A 19,244-nucleotide genomic window follows, 5' to 3' on the forward strand; every position below is an offset into this window, starting at 1 on the left:
TTCCCACACACACTTATTTCCCAGAAAATGTAGCTGACTTTAAAACATTGTATTCAGTGATGATGCTGTTCACATGTCACAACAATCTCAAAAGCAAAAGCACTTCTGAATTAGGCAATTTGTTACCTGTTTATTTTGATGACACCATGAACTCTAGATTTTTTTAACCTGTTTGAAGACTGAACAATACAAACAACCTTTTAATGCTTGTAATATCAGAGAATAACTTAGTTTTCCTCTTTCTCAGGATTGTGGTGCAGAACAGATACTGTGCATCACACTGCAGCAATGTGCATTCTGAGAAATAAACCACTGGTAGTCTCATATTCACGCAGCAATTTTGCAAAAGGACTTTCTAAAATAGCCTGCTTAGGAATCAGTGAATGATTGGTGATAAAGACAGACCTCTTCTGGTTTTAAGGATTAAAATATCTGGTGTAAAGCCCTCTCCTAGAAGACAAAATCCTTCAGCTGAATGGTTTGCTTTGCAAGCGTATTTTTTTCTGGGGGAATTTCTTCGCTACAAACTGTTGTAAACAATCGCACATTCTTGAGCTGGAGATCACCAACATTCCCAGCAAAGAGCATGGTCACATCAAACAGCTACACTGAGAACTGTCTGGGAAAAAATATCCCCAATAGCACAGTCCCATACAGTGTGGGAAGCATTTTAATTCAACCGATACAGGAGGGTCTTGGCTTCACTGGACTACTCCAAAATGCTCAAATGCTTTGGGCATCCATATCTGCCATTCCCTGACTATAACACCCAGAGCACCAATCCCGGGTTAAAGACTGTCACTTACCTCGCGTGATGTTCAGGGATTGTTGGCCGCCTATTACGTTGGATAAAACGTCTTCCACACGTAACGGACCATGTGAGATGCTTCCACGTGTTGAGCGCCGTTACTATACAGCATACACAGGGTCTGAGAGGGAGAAATGTTGACCTTCCTTTTCTAAAAGGTTGATTGTCAGGACAGGAGAGCGTGTTTGCACTCCCCAAATGCTGGCAGAAAGAACAGTAAATGATAAAATGCAAGATGGTGGGGGTTTTTTTGTTTGTTTTTTTTTTTTAAGATGGGGCCAAAATAGACATGTTTGTTGCAGAAGCAGAATTATCTAGGGGCTGAACAACTTCCATGGTATTTACAGCAGACAAACTGAAGAGCTTTACCTATTTTCACTAAAACAGTAGCATTTAAAGCAGTAACTAAACCCTGACCTTTTCTAATCTAGAGGTTCTGTACAATAATTATATTTTCGAATCAGCTTTCGAGATTTGATACATGGTTAGGAATTATATTTTTATTTCTCAATAAATATCTTGTACATTCTCATTTTTATAGGCATGTTATTTATTAATAAACATGATAATGTGCAACAGCCAACACAGCACAATTACTTGTTTTTTTAATTAATTGTCCAAATTATTTTAATACTTGTTTTGTAATAATTTAAAAAAAAGTCTTAACTGTATAGACAAAGAAAACCTCTGGTATTCCTGCATCTCTTACCTGTACTCTCAACGAGGCATCAGGGTTCTTTTTTTGGTTTGACTTTGCACATATAATACAGTATCTAAATCTCCTGTTGTATGCTTGTTTGCTCGAATATTACATCAATATATTTGATCAACGATGAGGACCTTTAGTCTGAATTTTATCAGGCTAATGGATAAGTTCTAGCACGACATTCGCAATCATGTTTGACACCCAGCGTCGGTAAAGGAAAGAGTGAAAAAAAAAAAAAAAGACTGCTGGAGTCAAAGATTACGAGTCCCTCCTAACTCTCCTCACGCTTCATGCTAACCCATCACTTTTACACATGGTCGTGTGAAGCTGCCTATGTCTCTAAACGTTGAACGTGCTTTGCTCTGCCTGCGCTTTCTGTGATTTTTTTTTTTTTTTTGCACCTCAGTTCAATAATAACCCTAAATGACTGCATACTGTCACTAACTGGCTAGTGAGTATGAACATAGTACATACATAAACAGAACTAGAACTAGACCAAAATCTGCATTATAAGAGGTAGTTAAAATCACTACTGCTGATGTGACTAATGCTATTAAAGCATTAGCGACAAGTCAGGACCCGCTCCAACCGGCAGCTCTATTCATTCGCCGAAACAGTGCCTTTTCATAAAAACCAATGAGTGCGAAAGTGCCTTAATAAAGTGTGAGAAGAGACGAAAAATACCTTAACACGCTTTCGCGGGGAACGAGTGACACACAACACTGGTGCATGCATTGCAAGAAGAGCAGTCGCTGGTGCTGCTGTTAGTTAAACATCTACTAATTAAAAATAAATGCATATTAAGAAGCTCTGCAAGTCCCAGGGACATGAAAGAAGAGTGTTTGCTGAATTTCTCAGCAGTGAAATAACCCTGCCAGTCCTTGAGAGACAGGGAAAAGCACAGCTGCTGCTTTGCTTTCCCTGGGGTAGCAATGGGCATTAAAGCAGGTGAGAGATGCACGGCCCGGGGAAAATTTCGCCCTGAATTGTAACAATTTAGAGAGACGCTGTCGGGTTAAATATGCTCTGCAATGAAGCGTTGTTAAAAGCAAACCCCAAACCCTCTCCTTCTGAACTAGGGGGGGAAGTTTCATTCATTTCTTCTCCCTTTCTCTGAAAATCTATCGGGAACTGCTTCCACCCTCTCCCAGTCACCCTCCTGGCTGGCCTGGCCCGGGACACGGTCATATCCTGTGGGCCCATGAAACGTGACCTGAAGCACAACAGACATCTCCTGAAACAAAGACTAAAGCCAAACAGCACAGAAAGGTAACTTTAAATAGCATGACACGAAATACAATTTACAGGGATAATTGAACAAAAGGTTTAAAATAGGGTTTACCTTACAGTTTCCCTTAAATAACACTAATTTTTTTTGATAAATATAACAGTATTATACTGCATGTAAATCTGAGGTGAGAAAATTCATCCACCCAAGTAATCTAGAAAGCGTACAGTACATTTGCTAACTAACTGTAATGAAATGCTTCTTTTTTGAAGGACTGCTGGCAATAAAAGCAAAGGTGCTGAAGGAATTTCCACGTAAAAACACATTTACTAACAGACTTATTAATATGCCAATTCTTTATTGCATTTAGTATCTCATCATGTATTTACAGGACCAAGATATTTCTATTTTGAAGCGTGCTTCCGCTTACTAGTTGTGTCTGTGTGTGTGTGCATGTACATGCACAGTCCCAGCCAGGGATAACCTTCCCAACTTTCCCCTCCCAATTCCCTTCTCTCCGAACAGGAATTGCATCTTCAACCTCTTTGTTTTCACATATATAGTTATCAGAACAATACTAACAAGCCTTTGAAAAACATCTTCCGTCTTCTCTTGCCATAAAGAGTTTCGAAGCTGGCCAGGCTTTGAAATGCCTCGTCCTAAATACGGGACCGGTAAAGATGGTCTGGTAAAGCTTTTTTCTGCAAGACTGATGGAGTAGAGAATGACCACTAGAAACTGGACCCTTTAAAACACCAATGGTTGTATTTATCAAGATCAAATTAATTTGCCTCCTCCCCTCCAAATATACTGCTCACAGTGCGGTTTGAGCAACTTTGAGAGAAATATTAGAAGTAAAGTATTGCAATTCCTCCTTCAGATTTTTATAAGTACTCTCCCTTGACTTTTTTCTATTCAGGTACCCTCAAATTAAGGCCAACACAGTATCAGCGATGATGCACACCCTCCTGCTTAGTTAAATCATACATTAAATTCTTCAAGTATTCCTGTGCTCCTGATGCACTACAAGATATCTGTTCTTTAGTAGATAAAGAGGGACGATTGCCTCACGGGACAAGCCAAACACCCGCTGATTGAATTATAAAATAAGTCTTTATAACTATCCTGGATACTAAATATACCCCAACACAGATATCTTGCTAAAATAAAAACAGATTTTTTCCCTCTTCCTTTATAAAAAAGAACTTATTTTCTCATGCCTAGATCTCTCCTCCAGTTTCATCTTCAAAAGACCCAAGCAAAACGCATCATGAAGGAGCTCTAGCAAAGCATTAGTAGCATTTTTGTCTCCCGACCGAAAAGCCACCTCCAGGTACTGAGGCCCATCCTGGGGATTTGGGGCAACAGCACAGCGGGACGGCATCATCGGTCACGCAGAGAAGACACGGCAGTAGTCCCCTCCTTGCAAATGCTGGCTGTTGGGTCCTTAAGACCATTTTGACCCTTTCCCCTTACTTTTCACCGGCAGAACTGAAAGAATCTATTTTTGTTTTGTTTTCCTTCTTAACAGCCACTTTCTCTAGATCTGACAACTCTGAGCACCGTGCCTGATCAGATAATGGATGTTTACACAGGATGGTCAGTGTTTCCAAACTGCCCCATTGTTCCCAGCATCCAGTGGCAAAGCCCCGATCCCCGTCAGGACAAGAAAGCAACAGAAGAGGAAGGAAGGGCTTCCTGCCAGACAAGAGCAGTCCTGTTTAAATCAGAGATGGAGTTAACCACCCATTCAAACATATGCACACAAAACACTGAAACAGATTGCCCGGCTCTGCCTTGCATAATATTATCAAATCCCAGCGAACCATGTTTAACAGAACAGGGTGAGATGATACCGTAGTGCTGGCAGCAGGGCAGGCAGAGGAATGATCACAAACTCTCCTTTATTTATTTGTCTCCTGGAAAAACATTCGCTCTGTTGCCATCCTGCAATTTACCTCTGCCCCGCTGCACTTCTTTGAACGCGCTAAGTCAGTTGAGAGATTTTGGGTGAAATTTTACAGCCCGGCTGTCGTGCAGATTTGGGTCGCTTTGCTGATTAGAGAACAGTATGTATTTTATTAATAACTGTGTTTAGCTTTAGGGTTTGTATCTCCAGCAGGAGTGGGTTTCTTCTTTGAATTCATGCTTAGGCACTTGACAACATCGTAGATGTGAAGATCTGCTGCAAAATCTGGGGGATCTCTTTGGTATCCATGGCAATAAAAGACCGACCTGCTGGTAGTGTCCTCTGCAGCCTAAGGAGCAGAAGGAGGGACAAGACACAATTACCATTTCAAATTATCTTCCCTACCACAAGCCAGCGTTCCTTAAGAACGGATGTTTTTTCCTTTTGAATACCTTGCCAATCCATGCTGTTCACATTGCTGTCACCACGCAATTAAAGGCTTGGGAAAGCAGCAGCGGGAGGAAACACCAAGAGCAGCTAAGTCACAGAGGTCTTTTCAGCAAGACAATCAAGACTGTTTCTAGCGATTTCTAGTCACGTCCTCTTTCTGACATGCAAAAAGTCCATTTTGATCAAGGTACCAGTGACCCCCACAAGGTACTACCACAACTGTTTTTCTGAGGGCAGCTAGAGATTTACTCTGGAAATGAAGATATTTACTTACTCTAAATAGATTACCATGAACCCACAGCTCTTTCAGTTCAACGCCACCAGTGATTCTAAATATGCTCTTTGTATTTCCTCTTCAAGATTGCAACAGATTAGATGGAAAGATATTTTTCTGCCAATATTAGCCTGACACATTTTTATTTACAGCTTAACTCCCCTTAAAAAAACTAAACAAGATGCATGTTACAAAGCCCATGTCCCTCATGCCCAGTCAGCAAGCTTGGAATTTATTTTTTCACTGCTTTTTAAAGGAATTTATGCTCCACACCGTTTCTCCAACGCTAAGTTAAGTCTCACTTTTAAAGTGAGCTTTAAAAAAGCTGCAACAGAGAATTCCCTTCTCCTTCCCCCACAGCAGTTACAGGAAGGCTTTGTCTAATTCTGCACTTCCACGTACATAGAAATGCATTTCAGTGACAGCATTGTGTGCATTTTCCATACCCAGTGAACTAGGCAATTATAAGATCTCCTTTTACACAGCAGGATATGGTCAATGCTTTTTTTTTTTTTTTTTTTTAAATTCCTAGCAGGAGTAAAAGAACCTTCTGTAATTATAATCTTTCAGAATGGATTCTTTTCCCATGCATAACACAGCTCTGATGTACAGACCTGCAGACATGACTAACGCTGGCTGTGCAGCTGTATCTTTCAACCCTTTTCTGATTAAAACTATGTACCGAGGGCCAATTCCCTTTGGGCCTTCTCTCATTCTGCTCTAGTTGAAGACTCGAACAGAAGCAGAAAAGGCACTGTTGATATTTGTGGCTACACCAGCTTTTTGCTGCATGTGCTGGCCCTCAGTGGATATGGAACATCACCTGGGACAGAATTTCCTTATTTTTCCCTGTGCCCAAACAATTTAAAGTAAAATTATGTAGTAGCACTAAAAATGGGCATATTGGCTCACACTCTTCAAAGAATGTAGGTCTCTAACACAAGGGGAGTATCTCAGTCAAGTTTTTGGCAGTTTTAAAGACCATTAAACTCCAGCTTCTCTTGCTTTAATCTCTTTTCTTAGGCCCACATGCATTCAAACCCCATACTGGGCAACAGCAAAGGCACCATGTCTCCATCATGATTACATAGTGGTATTACATTTGGGGATAGTGCACATCCTCCAGTGGGAGGACGGCTTCAGAATGCTCTGAACTAGCTAGCCATAACTGCAAGGACCCACGAACCAGTCTCCTTCCTGACACAAGTCAAAGCTACTGCTTCTTGATAGCACATAAAAAAACTGGAATGATGGATGAAAACTGGGACTCGAGCTGACAGTGTGCGCTCGCAGCCCAGGCGGCCATCCATATCCTGGGCTGCATCAAAAGAAGCGTGGCCAACAGGTCAAGGAAGGTGATTCTGCCCCTCTACTCCGCTCTGGTGAGACCCCACCTGGAGTACTGCGTCCAGCTCCGCGGTCCTCAGCACAAGACAGACATGGACCTGTTGGAGCGGGTCCAGAGGAGGGCCATGAAAATGGTCAGAGGGATGGAACACCTCTCCTTTGAAGAAAGGCTGAAAGAGCTGGGGTTGTTCAGCCTGGAGAAGAGGAGGCTCCAGGAAGGTCTTATTGTGGCCTTTCTATAGATAAACGGGGCTCATAAGAAGGACGGAGAGAGACATTTTGCCAGGGCCTGTAGTGACAGGACAAGGGGCAACGGTTTTAAACTGAAAGAGTAGGTTTAGATTGGATGTAAGGAAGAAACTCTTTACTGTGAGGACGGTGAGACACTGGCACAGGTTGCCCAGAGAAGTTGCGGATGTCCCTTCATTGGAAGTGTTCAAGGTCAGTTTGGATGGGGTTGTGAGCAACCTGATCTAGTGCAAGATGTCCCTGCCCATAGCAGGGAGGTTGGACGAGATGATCTTTGAAGGTCCCTTCCGACCCCAACCATTCTGTGATTTTATGATTCTATGATCAAAACCTTAGTGCAGAACACCAGCATGGGCAACTATGCCTAACTTCACTGCAATAAAAGCATAGTTTAGATTTATGATGAATAGAAACAAAGAAAGTTATTGGGGATAAAACAAATATACTTACCTATCTGCCTGGTCTCCTAACGATCCTATAAATATGGCAAAAGCATTGACTTGAGCATTGGTGGTCAAGACTTGGGCAAACCTCGATGGCGGAATACCGTATCGCTCGAGATTTGCATCACTCAAGACGATAACAAAATACTCGTCAGCCTCTTCCTTGGCAATTTCACGAATGGCGTGCTCTGTCCCTTCCAAGGTATGGTCTCCACTCATGCAGAACTGAGCATGGGCATGCATGATCTGTGTGCACAGCATAACCAAGTGGAAATATGTGAGATGACTTCATGAATAAACATTCATTTCAGCTGGCACAGGGGGGGAGCAAATATTCAGTTATGCTATATTCGGGGATACTTCAGAAATGTGGACAGTACTCCAGATACTACAGAAGATGCAGCTTTTTGTACATAATATGGCATATTTTAAGACAGGCATCACTTCTTAGAAACACAGTAGGTCAAACAAACAAAATCCATGCATGGACAGAATTAGACTGGATCTTAAGGAAGGTAAAATACTTTGATCAACTGCAGTTTGAGTAGCTATATTCCTGTCTATTTAAGGAAGAAAACAGGGCTTAGTTTCCTAATAGCGTGACTGGCTCCTGCCTGTTTATAATTTGCACTAGACTTCCAACCCCTAATAGTGCTACAGTTGTTATCAAATATTTGACTCCTGACATCAGCAGCAAGGTTTAAAAATGCTGAAACAGTTTGTTTGAGCTTTTATGAAATAAATACACTGTTTGCATTGATGAAGCTGTTTCCTATGCAAGGAATTTTAGACATTAAAAAACCAGTCCTTCCAACCCAAGTAACTGCTGATCTTTTGAAAATACTTTTTGAAGCAAGCTCAAATACACAGCTCTGACCTCTCAAGCTGCCAACCAGGTAAATCCTGCAATTTTTCTCCATCCTATTGCAGTAAAGCCTTGATGAATACACTCACTTTGCAACTGTGATTTAACACATTTTGAGCCTAGCATTGACACATTTTCCCACTGCTACTGTGACACATCACTTTTTGAAGGTATCAGGCTAAATCAATGACCTGGTATCCCTCTACAGTTTAAATTAGTCACTTACACACTAATAATACCACCACATTATTTAGGCAGAGCTATCTATATCAATGTATAATGTTTGGAACTTCCTATATCGTTTGACAGGCAGTCAAAATGACACAGCAGTACCGAAAAAGGCCTATCTATCTTCTACCATTTTGGCACAATTTGTTTTCTGCAAGGTCTCTGAAAGGTCCTGTTTCAGCTTTATGCAAATACACAAATTTCGCTTTCTTGTCTTTCTTTTATTTCACTCTCCTTACGTTTTGCATCCTGTGACCTACTTAAAATTTTATCTTCGCAGTCATAAAATCCTTAATTATCCATCATCACTTATCAGTAGGATTTACCTTAAGAATCTCTAATCTTTGCTTATTGTTCTTGGGAACTTTGTCACTCCCAACCAAGGCGATGTCGAAGCCATCTCCTGAATGTCCAACAATATCATACTGCAAGAAAGAAACTTCATCAGTCATCTATTAGTCACGAATGGCCCTTGGGTCACAATGACACGAGACAGATCAAAGGCAATTTGCTTTCAACAAGAAAACTCAAATACTGTTCCCTGCTTCCGTTTATGAGCTGCTTAAGGGAACTACTTGCAATTTCTCACCGACATGAAAACATGGGAAAGAATTGCTAAATAATGAAATTAAAGAACAGTACTTATTTCCATGGTCTGTTTTTCACATCATCCCACCAATTGCAGAGTGGTGATGCATAAGATCAAGACCTTGCCCTCTCACATTGTCCACTCATTTTCTTAAAGTAGCAATTTTCATCCTCTTGAGCCTGACAAACAAGTAGTGCATTGTTTGAGAGTAGCTCCCAGGTTTGATGGATCGCTTTTGTGACCTCATTCTGCTCTGGAAAAAAAAGTATTACAAGCCTTCTTTTTTGAAAATCAGCACTCCTTATTTTTGTGCATAACAGATCAAAGTCATTGCTGAAAGTATGCAGAGAAGTGAATTCGAAGAGTCTCTGTACATTTTCAAAGGAGATGGTGTGCGCATCATTCTCCTGTGAAAGATGCTGCAAAAACTTGACATGTAGAGCTGTAATAGTTCAAATATCTTGTTGAACAAATAACGTAATATTGGGAAGGCCTTTGTTTTATGTGAGATTTTTATTGTCGATACATGAAAACCAAGACAAGCTGAGTTATGGGAAGGTCCCGACCTGCCCTTTGTGTCGTGGACGTGGCAGTCACCCCAAGGAGAAGAGCAGGACAAAAGTGGATTCAAAAGCTGTCTACACCAAATAATAGAGCACAGTGCACGGATCCTCAGCCTGGAGAGACCTTAACTGGCAATTCCTCAACATGAACATGCCCGTATTTTCCCCTGACTAGCGGGCACAGACCTGTCTTTAGCTGACAGGGAGCCCTTGTGCAATATTTCGCCTTTCTGTTATCTTTTATTCAAGTACTGCCTACAGGTCCCTGCCGGGTTCACCATCCCTAATTCCCACATAATCATTTGGTAAAAGGCGGGTCTCATCCTCAAAGACTTTCTGAATTTTCTTTCCTATTGCAGACCACTTTATTTGGTATAAGTCTGGTTTTGGAGACTGGGGAAATGGCATTTTTTATTGACAAAGCTCTTTGTAATTGTTTCCATAGCACTAATTTGCTTAAAAATTTATCAAGAGTAAAACAAAGCTACAGCAGCTGGAACATTTTTAAAGGTGACACCTCCCTCTGCAAAACAGCAAACGTGCCACATTATTTCACCCAGGGTCAGACCGTTTTATGACAGCCTCACATAACCCAGACTTCCTTCCCCTAGGAAATCTTTACATAACCTAGTCCCTATGTACTCCCACTTCATTCTGCTCTGCTGGCTTTTCCCATTCCCGTTCTCCTCAGCTCCTTCTGGTGTTTGCTACCCAGCCTCATGTAAAGCTTCCAGTTTGACACATGCTTTCTCTTCAAAACCTATTTCTTATCACCAGTAATGCTTCAGATCCTCTCTTTCCTGATGAATATTTAGCTGGTGTTTCTGTCTTCCCCAAACCATTATCTTTCCTGGAGAAAAGACATGGCAAATGAAAATATACAAATTTTGAGAATAATGTTGAGGTTACATTCAACGTACTTCTGAATTAATACAGGAATAAATCCAGAACGTGAACCACACACAAAGAGAGCGTGCATGTGTATTGTTTTAAAAACTAGAGATTATTCAAATCAGAGGAACTAAATAAAGCAGTGGTTTAATGGAGCAGAAAATATACAGCGCTGATGTGGTTCTTACGTAATGTCAAATGTCCACAGATCTTCAGGGTAGGCTCTTAATTACAAAACCCTGCACGTCCTTTGCTGAGCAGTTTTGTATTCGGTATCACTTTTAAATCAACAACCTAACTATGTAAAGCAAAATGCTGTCATTCTCCTGTGTAGAAAGAAGCCCGATTCCTTCGTAACGAGCTCCTTCCCAGCATTTCACGGACCTCTCCCACCAGGTGTCCTGGTATCAGCTCTGCCATACTGAGTTCATGGGAGCAGGCCAAACTTTGCTATTTGGGAATATCATTTTGGTTCTTGGCACACACTAATAACGGACCAACCTTTCGTCTCAAAAAGGCTGGGTGTAAACTCAGTGTGACAGTCTGTGTAAAGGGAACTGCTGTAGCTGCTAGATGAAACACCAGAGGTTGAACCTATGGTTGGGTCCCCTCCACATTCTTGCACAAGGTGGGAACGTACAACCTGGGTACAGGCAAGACGAGGCTGAAAGGACCTGTGCAAACTATCGCAGGCACGTAAAGACATTCACCTGGGAACATCATGTCCTGCCTGCTCCCTCCTCGGCCTGCTGCTTATTACTCTCCGTGTGTGCCCATGCATGCACCAGAGTACGTATATTTAAAAGATGTTATCTGTTTCCTTGCCGACAGTTTACTACGCTATTTGTGATTAAAAAAATGTGGTGAGGCAGCAGGGATGAAGTGCCTGTTTGCTTTGTCCTGGCTGCTGCATTTGGGGTCAGATGGGGCCTCCCCAAAAGCAGGGTGAGATCTTGCCATGCCTGAGCAGCTGCTCTGTGGAAGAGAAGTGCCGTGGTCACCAGCCCTCGCGTGCTGGTCCTCATGGTGCTCTGAGCCCCTGGAAGTCAAATCAAGGACCAGGAGTGGCCAAAAGCTAATGACCGTGAGGCTGCCCTGACTTGGACTGACTTAAGTCAGCATAAGACTGCAGCCTGGGAGACCATCCCTGGGAGGGAGGGACGGGAGCAGGCTCACAGACAAGCTTTAGAGGTGACAGAAAGGAGATGTTTCCCCACGGGAATGTACGGAGTCTCCTGCAACTTACGAAAACAGAGTTTGGGACAGAGTAAAACTGGAGCAAAGAACCCCACTCAGCAAGGGCAAAGAAGGAGGATTTAAATCTCTCATCCAGGTTTTCTTTCAGTGAATTATTACCTCCTTCTAATTTGTGTTCTAGTAAAATGAACCCTTAGTGATTTGATGTTATCTTGGCGCGCTCATTTTAAAGAAAAGGTGCAGACAGCTCCGCAGCCCTGGCCAGCTGGGAACCCCAGCACATGCAGGTGCACGCACGCTTTGTCAAAACCAGTCTCCTTCCTTTGCACGAGCCCTGGAGCTAAAGACAAGCACAGAAAAAGGGCCTCTGAGGAGTAGGGATCCGATGCATTTTTCTCATAAATTCCCTAGGAGAATTGATGTGGATGGAGTTAAAAGTGAGAGAAGAGCTGTGACACGATCTTACTCGGAATTGACTTTTGCTTTGTTTTACAAACTAGATTGCAAGCATAGGCTCTCAGGACAAATCCAGCAGCAAAATACTTGTTTGCCACAGTGCAGGCTTAATTGAATTAATTTATTATTGTGGTAGACAGCGGCTTGTCTTCCAATAGCCTCAGGTACACCGAGACAAGGACTGCTCTATTCAGAGCTGTGAGTACACAATATGTAAACACGTCTCTTGAAATAGCATCATTTTGTTGGTTTCTTTCCTTGCAGGTTAAAACAATCTCTATTCCACTGTCACATTTTGCACCGAATGGCTGGCTGCTGCTGCTTAAAATGAGTAAAATGGAAGACTTTGTCTTCTGCAGCTGCCATGCCAAAAGGTTTAATTTCTGAAGGCATTTAAAAAGCAGAAAGAAGACGCATGCTGAATGTAAAAGGCAGCGTGACTTAGGCCTCTGCCAGAGGGCTAGATCTTTATAAATTCATCTCTTCTTTGGACAACACTGAACATTATTTTTTCTGAATTTATTTCAAACCTTTTGTTTATTATTAAAAGAACCTATTGTGCCAAGCATGTGGAACGTTTATTTTTTTCCTGAATTAGCAGTGCTGCCTCCATAGTAAATTCTACAAATGTGGAATGCTGAAATGGGCATGCAAAATCTGCGATATCATCTGTTTAATATTGCTATAAATAACAATTTAGGCTTTTCCTACCAGTTACATAACATGCCATTTATTGAACCACTTACAATACTTTAAAGGTTTCATAAAATTGCTGTCAGATAATTTACTGGACATGCCTCCTAAATCTGCCGTCATGTGGGCAAATGATGGTAATTAGGGATGATGTAAAACCATATGGTTTGTGTGACAGACATAATACTACCTCAGATAAAATAAAGAACAAGCTGCCCTTCTGTACATTTTCAAATAATTGGCACCTAATATGAGATGTACAAAAGAGGTAAGAACTTCAATCCTGCAAAATAACTCACTTCTTATAACTTACACATGTAAGTGATGCATCCACACATTTAAGGGGTCAAGGGGCATTTGTAGGAACATATTTAACTTCCATTATCAGGACGAGACTGCGAATGTGGCTTCTATTATCTCAGTTACCCCCACTCTTTTCTTTAATAAAGCACTTCAGAGGACGCATGGATGAGATGACATTGGAGGAGGGCTTTGAAACGTGGCTGTTAATTTAAAAGGATTTCCCGACTGTGGGATGAGCCTGACAAGGAATGATTCACTGCCTGCACTTATGGGAAATGGAAGCAGGCAGGTTGTCCTACAACAAGCATAAAAAGCTGACAAATACCTGCTGGCACTTGTCTGACTTTTTATGAAGGTTAACTTCGTTACCTGCTTGCTACAGTCACATACCCAATACTTAGCTCTTCTGTATAAGAAGGCAGGGAGAAAGTATTCTCTACCTTCATTCAGTGCTGTAAAGACCAATCAGTCAATTGATATCATCAGCGAAACCAAGGGGTACCACACATGGGGAAAGTTCAGCTGATAGGACAAAACAACCAAGGAAAAGCCCATCTCATTCATTCACAACCTTATTTAGCAGAGAACTAAACCAAGCACCAGCAGAAAAGCGATCTTGAACCAAGAACGGGTTTCCAAAGTTTGCACTGCACTTAGATAGCAGAAGGGAACTTTACAACGTAAATCCCCTTAGAATGCTTTGCTCAAAAAGCCTGATGGTCCCTCAGGTTCAACACATGTTGCACAAGAAACCAGTCAAATTTGCAGCAAATGTTGTTGTGACCCTTGCAGATGGGGCTACAAGAAAAACAGATAACAGTAGGCATATCTAAAGGCCAAAAAAGTCTGTTTTTATAAAACCACTCTTGGAAGGCAAGAAGAGGATAAGGAACAGAAAGAAAAAAGTGATAAATTGCAGATTTCTCATTGCACACAACACAGTCGTGTGTTCTTTTCTTTTTTCACATGGTTCCTCTTTTAGACATGAGAAATATATGCTATTTTTGCAGACATACCCAAACTTCAGCTTGGTCCTGAGAAAAATTAGCAGCATCTTGCAAAGTGTCAGTGTTTTACAGACTGGAGTCACTGATATTTTAAAACAATCACTGGCTCTCTTACTCTTTGAAGACCTAATTACACTCATTAGAAACTGAGGAACTGGCACATGTTCTGGTTATTGATTGCATTCATGCAGGTGTAGCAACTGTCATACCAGATTATACATTAAAAAAAAATCTGTATTTTTGAGCTGGAGATTTCAGAAATGTTATTTTTATCAAAGAAACGACTCAAAGAGTACATCAACACATGCACGGGAGATCTGCATATGAGAGGACTGTGAAATGTAGCTTAAAAAGAGATACTTTAGCCTAATCATTGGATCATGTTAAGGATATGGTTCAAACACGACTAGTTAATAAATGCCTCTGTTTGCGCTCATTTTGGGGGATGACTTTAGTGGCCAGTGAAACATAAGGCCACATCTTGTTTGCTGTCCTAGTCATCTCTGGTCTACTCTTGTAGATATCATGCTTAGAGTGAATCAAATCTCAATGAGGCAGCACAGAGAGATGTGGAGGAAGAAAAATACTTTTCTTCCCTCGGGCAAAAGCAGCTCTGAAGTTGACAGAGTTCACACTGGATCTCGCCAGCCTTGAATCAAGGGGCTGTTAATGGCCCCCCAAAGTTCTCTATCCAGTGGAAGAAGCCCTTAAATGGAGAAGAGTTACCCTAGAGGCAACTGAAGTTGAACAGACGTAGAAGCTGATGACAACTTTTTTCCTTGGTATGTCACTAAAATTTCCAGCATCTTCCTCACCACTGTTATTTTAAGTATAAAATTGGCCTTACAGCTCTCTTGGCTCAGAGATTGTAAGGATAATGTTACTACTCCTGTCTTACTACCATCAAAAAGTGGCAATTTTCACATCTAATAACTGCACATGGATTTTGTGTAAGTTTTTATAAACAAGCGGTTGTTAAAGAGGCACATGTACTGTTACAACTAACTGCATTCTGTGCTATTTGCACACCCAAATACAGGGTTTCATCTATGTGCGGGGCAAAACACTGGCCAATAGCAACTACTGCCAAGCAAAATATAATAATCTGTAATAGACACAGAGGGATTTGAAAGGCAATGAAACAGATTTTAAAATCCCAGAACTGAACATTAATGATCTTACTAATTCTGCACAGTAGGCTGTCTGTCTGTCTAGTTCTACACGTTACTCCTTTACCATGCACCTGAGGGTCATGTCTGGGTTCTCAGCTATAGAGCTACACTGGAAGTAAGGACAGCTGGTTATCTACCACTGCACTACATCTTTTTTCAGGGTCATCACCTTCTAAGCCACTGTCCTCTGTTGTGTAAATGTAAAATAATTCATTGCTCATAACAAGAGCAGGAATGACTGTAGTAGAACAGAATGAACAACTGTCCCCTGGTCACCGTTTCCATTTTACTCAAGATTTTATCAGCCCCTTGATTTTTATTTCCTCCAAACTGAGCAGTTCTTGCCTACTTAGCCATTTCTTGTATGGGGACACTTCCATATCGTTTGTAATCTTTGTCACTGTTCTTTTCAGCTCTACGTGAACTTTTGTGAGATGGGGGACCAAAGTTGCACGCATTACTCCTGATGTGAATGCGCTATGGATGTTTACAGTGACATTCTGATGCTTTCTGCTTTATTCTCTGTTCTTTTGCTAAGAGTTTCTAACATTCAATTAGCTTTTTTGACAGCTGGTGGGCACTGAGTGTTCAAAGAACCATACAAAATAATTACAAGATTTCTTTGTTGAACACTAATACACAGCTGGGAGTGAGCACTAACACACAGCTGAGACTTCCTCACTGTGTATTTAAAATCAGAATTGTTTTCTTCCATCTGCAGCACTTTGCATTTAACAGCACTGAACACCATCTGCCGTTTCATTTCCCAGTCACCGTTCATGGCCAGCTCCTTCTCCAACTTCTTGCAGCTGGATTTCCCTTTTCATTTTCCCAAATAACTTCATACAACTAGCAACTTTTGTCACCTCACTATCCATCCCCTTTTACAGATCACTTATGAATATACAGAACAAAATAACAACATGGGCTCTGGCACAAATCCCAACACAGTTCCACCAGTGACCTTCTTTCACTTCTTCACTCTAAAAAATGACCACTTAGTCTGTTTTCTATATTTTAAGCAGCAGTTCATCCATCTGAAGGCTTTCCCTTTTATCCCCGAAGTAGTATCATTTCTTTATGAGCCTCTGGTGAGGGATTTTGTCAAATGCTTTTGGCTAAGGAGACTCTATCAACCAACCTTGCTTGTCACATACATATAGACTCTTCAGAATGCATTACTTCCCTTTACAAAAGCCATGCTGACTGTACCCCAACATATCATATTTATCCTTGCGTCTACTACTTATGTTTCATCTTCCTTTGTGGATGATCCTACATTTGGCCACACTAATATGCGTGTTGCTCAGATATGCCCGATTTACCAAGCTACACAAATCATGTTGTGTAATTACACTGCCCTCTTAATATCTGTCATCAACTTTTCTATTATCAGTGAGCAGGAGATACTTGAGCAGTTGAACCGATAAACCCCTCATTTCCCACAATTTTATTAATTACAGTTGAGTTCCCACATGCCTTCTCTGGGCTAGGGCCTAAGCTTATGGTTACAGCATTTTTCTCCAACAGGAATACAAACAAACTCTCTATCTGGCCTATTTTAATGACATTTGCAGGAATTTAGTGTCTTTGGGAACAAAACCACTGTTTCAAATCTGTTTGAAATTGGGCAACATACTCTGTTTAAGCATGTTTAAAGGGGAGAAAGCATGACTGCCAGAGAGTACGGTAGCACACACCTTGTTTCCTTAGGAAAGTAGGCTAAAAACATAATACCTGTCTCCTTTTATAGCCTTTTCCCTGACAAATGGAAGTCTGAATGATTGTACTTTAGAAGACATTCTAGAAGTACATGCCTCCATATGGCCTGGTTTTGTACAGGAGATTCTACGGAAGAACAGAAACCTGTAGGATTATGCTGCTGGAGGAAGAATGTGAAGCAGACCTGGCTGAATTGATCCGGACTACGTTTTCTATTAATTTTGTTTAGGAGATTTTACATTTTGTTCAGATGTATTTCAAGTCTTATGTTTGAGATGCTCTTCAGTAAAGGCATTGGACATCTTTATTGTTCCATTAAACACTGAGTTTATCAAGAATTAACTCGAGATTGGCTATTCCTGTCTTTTTTAAGGTTAAAGAAACATACCCTAGACCTTGTCTAGGGTTACTGAGACAAAAAAGGGTATAAGATTTATTTACATTTCCTTTGCAGGCTACCATTAAATAACATTTGCAACCGAATATCTTTCAGTATAAGAAATTATTTTCTTGCTTTCAGGTAACTGGAAGAGAGCACAAGTAATGGACAAAGAAGTTTGGTCTTTTCCCATGACAAAGTACTACTGTCTGTACTCTGGGCAGATGGAAAGGCTGGGCATCTTTGCATGTCCTGAAGCTCATATTGTGTTCTGTAGGCTTAAGCGTTTCTGCTCAAAGAAACAAATAAACAGATAAATACAGAAAAAGGCAGCATATTTCGCTAAATCTAAGCCTTTAATGTCTTAGATTGAATTCTCCCCTGCTGAAGCATGTAATGTTTCTTATCCATTCACTAGTATTATTTTTCAGGTTGCTAGAAACAGATTAATGTCTTTATTTCCTTGTGGGAATGAATAATGTTCTTTGGCTAGACTGACTGCTGAAACACTTTTTCCACTGCTCCGCGCAGCCTGTGCAATAACCACAGAGCTCCTAGACCAGCTGTAATTACCTTGAATTTGTGCTCGTAATTCTCAAAAGCTTCCATGACCATGCAGACAGCCTCCATGGAGCGTTCCAGTCGCCCATCCACCCCGTTAAAGCGGTACATGCTACCAGAAACATCCACCACCAGGCGCAAGCGTTTGGGTTTCTGCTGGGGACTCCCAGGCTGACAGGAAAACACAGCAGAAAAAAAAAAAACAACAGTCTAAATGGGAAAGCTAAATGTCAGCAAAGATAAAACATTTCAGAAAGAGAACCCAACACGCTTTGTGAAGCAAGAAACTTTTATCCAGCAAACACTGACTATTTTCAAAAAAAGGACAGAAACATTTTAACCTTTTCTCTAACTATTTCCAACCAGTTACTTAACAGACACCTCAATTCATTCTTTCCTCTCACCTTCAATGACTGGAAACAAAATACCTCAAAAAAGTCCATGCATTCTTGTCAGGAAAATGTTTCTTCTGTCTCAGTTTTGATTCTTAACATTTTATTTCAATAAAGAGACTCTCAAATTTGCTCTTTCTGCCAAGGCTCATAATCGAAATGCTTTTCCTTGGCTTATAGTACTAACAGGGACCCATATAAGACTGTAAAAACTTGTCTGCTGAGGTTAATAACATTCCAAAAATGCTTGAAAACTTGTTCTGATTAACTACTAGTTTCTTCTTCATTCTGATGCTGAAACCATTATTTTTTCCTGAAAACAATCCCCATCTGTTTTAACAATTTTTGGCACAGTACGTTCAAGGGAGGTGTTTTATTTAGTGTGCAATGAGAGGAGTCTGGATTCAAGGACAAGGCTATTAAAGATGATCTGGCAAAAAATGAGTCACATTAAAAACAAATAACTAAAATGTTTCTTTTACCTGTAAAGGGTTGCAAGCATTTGTGTGCTTTATTCTTTTAATTGCTCTCTTAATGGACTGTGGCATCCCTGTCCTCCCAAAAACGAAGGGAGAGAAAGGGCCCATTAAATCCTACATTTATTTTGTTTTTTATTCAAAACTTAAAGGTGTACTTTTTCTCCTTAATTGAACTTTTTTTTTCAAAGCCTTAAAACTGATACACTGAGTAAATACATTTTGAAAAAACTGAGAAATTAAGATCTAATCACTTTTCCCTTATTGATCTTTCACATAGGCAGTGCCAAGTTCCATAAACTGTTCAAAGCAACAGAGATCATGACCAAGTAGCAT

At 40.8% G+C, this 19,244-nt stretch overlaps 1 protein-coding gene across 1 annotated transcript in view; it reads right to left on the minus strand.

Annotated features, from left to right (window-relative positions):
- Window positions 1-349: 349 nt before the first annotated feature.
- Window positions 350-19,244, minus strand: part of VWA8 (von Willebrand factor A domain containing 8) — a 199,800-nt gene continuing 180,905 nt past the window's right edge. Inside the window, exons 42-45 of the mRNA XM_087759030.1 lie at window positions 18,053-18,211; window positions 8,834-8,932; window positions 7,422-7,660; window positions 350-5,000 (exon numbers count right to left, since the gene is read on the minus strand). Coding sequence (XP_087615156.1) covers window positions 4,892-5,000; window positions 7,422-7,660; window positions 8,834-8,932; window positions 18,053-18,211 — 606 coding nt within the window. The 3' untranslated portion in view covers window positions 350-4,891. The remainder of the gene's footprint in view (window positions 5,001-7,421; window positions 7,661-8,833; window positions 8,933-18,052; window positions 18,212-19,244) is intronic.

The sequence above is a fragment of the Nipponia nippon genome, unplaced genomic scaffold, assembly GCF_047370975.1.
Source record: "Nipponia nippon isolate SJK-2023a ecotype South Korea unplaced genomic scaffold, ASM4737097v1 scaffold_2, whole genome shotgun sequence".
Lineage (NCBI taxonomy): Eukaryota > Metazoa > Chordata > Aves > Pelecaniformes > Threskiornithidae > Nipponia > Nipponia nippon.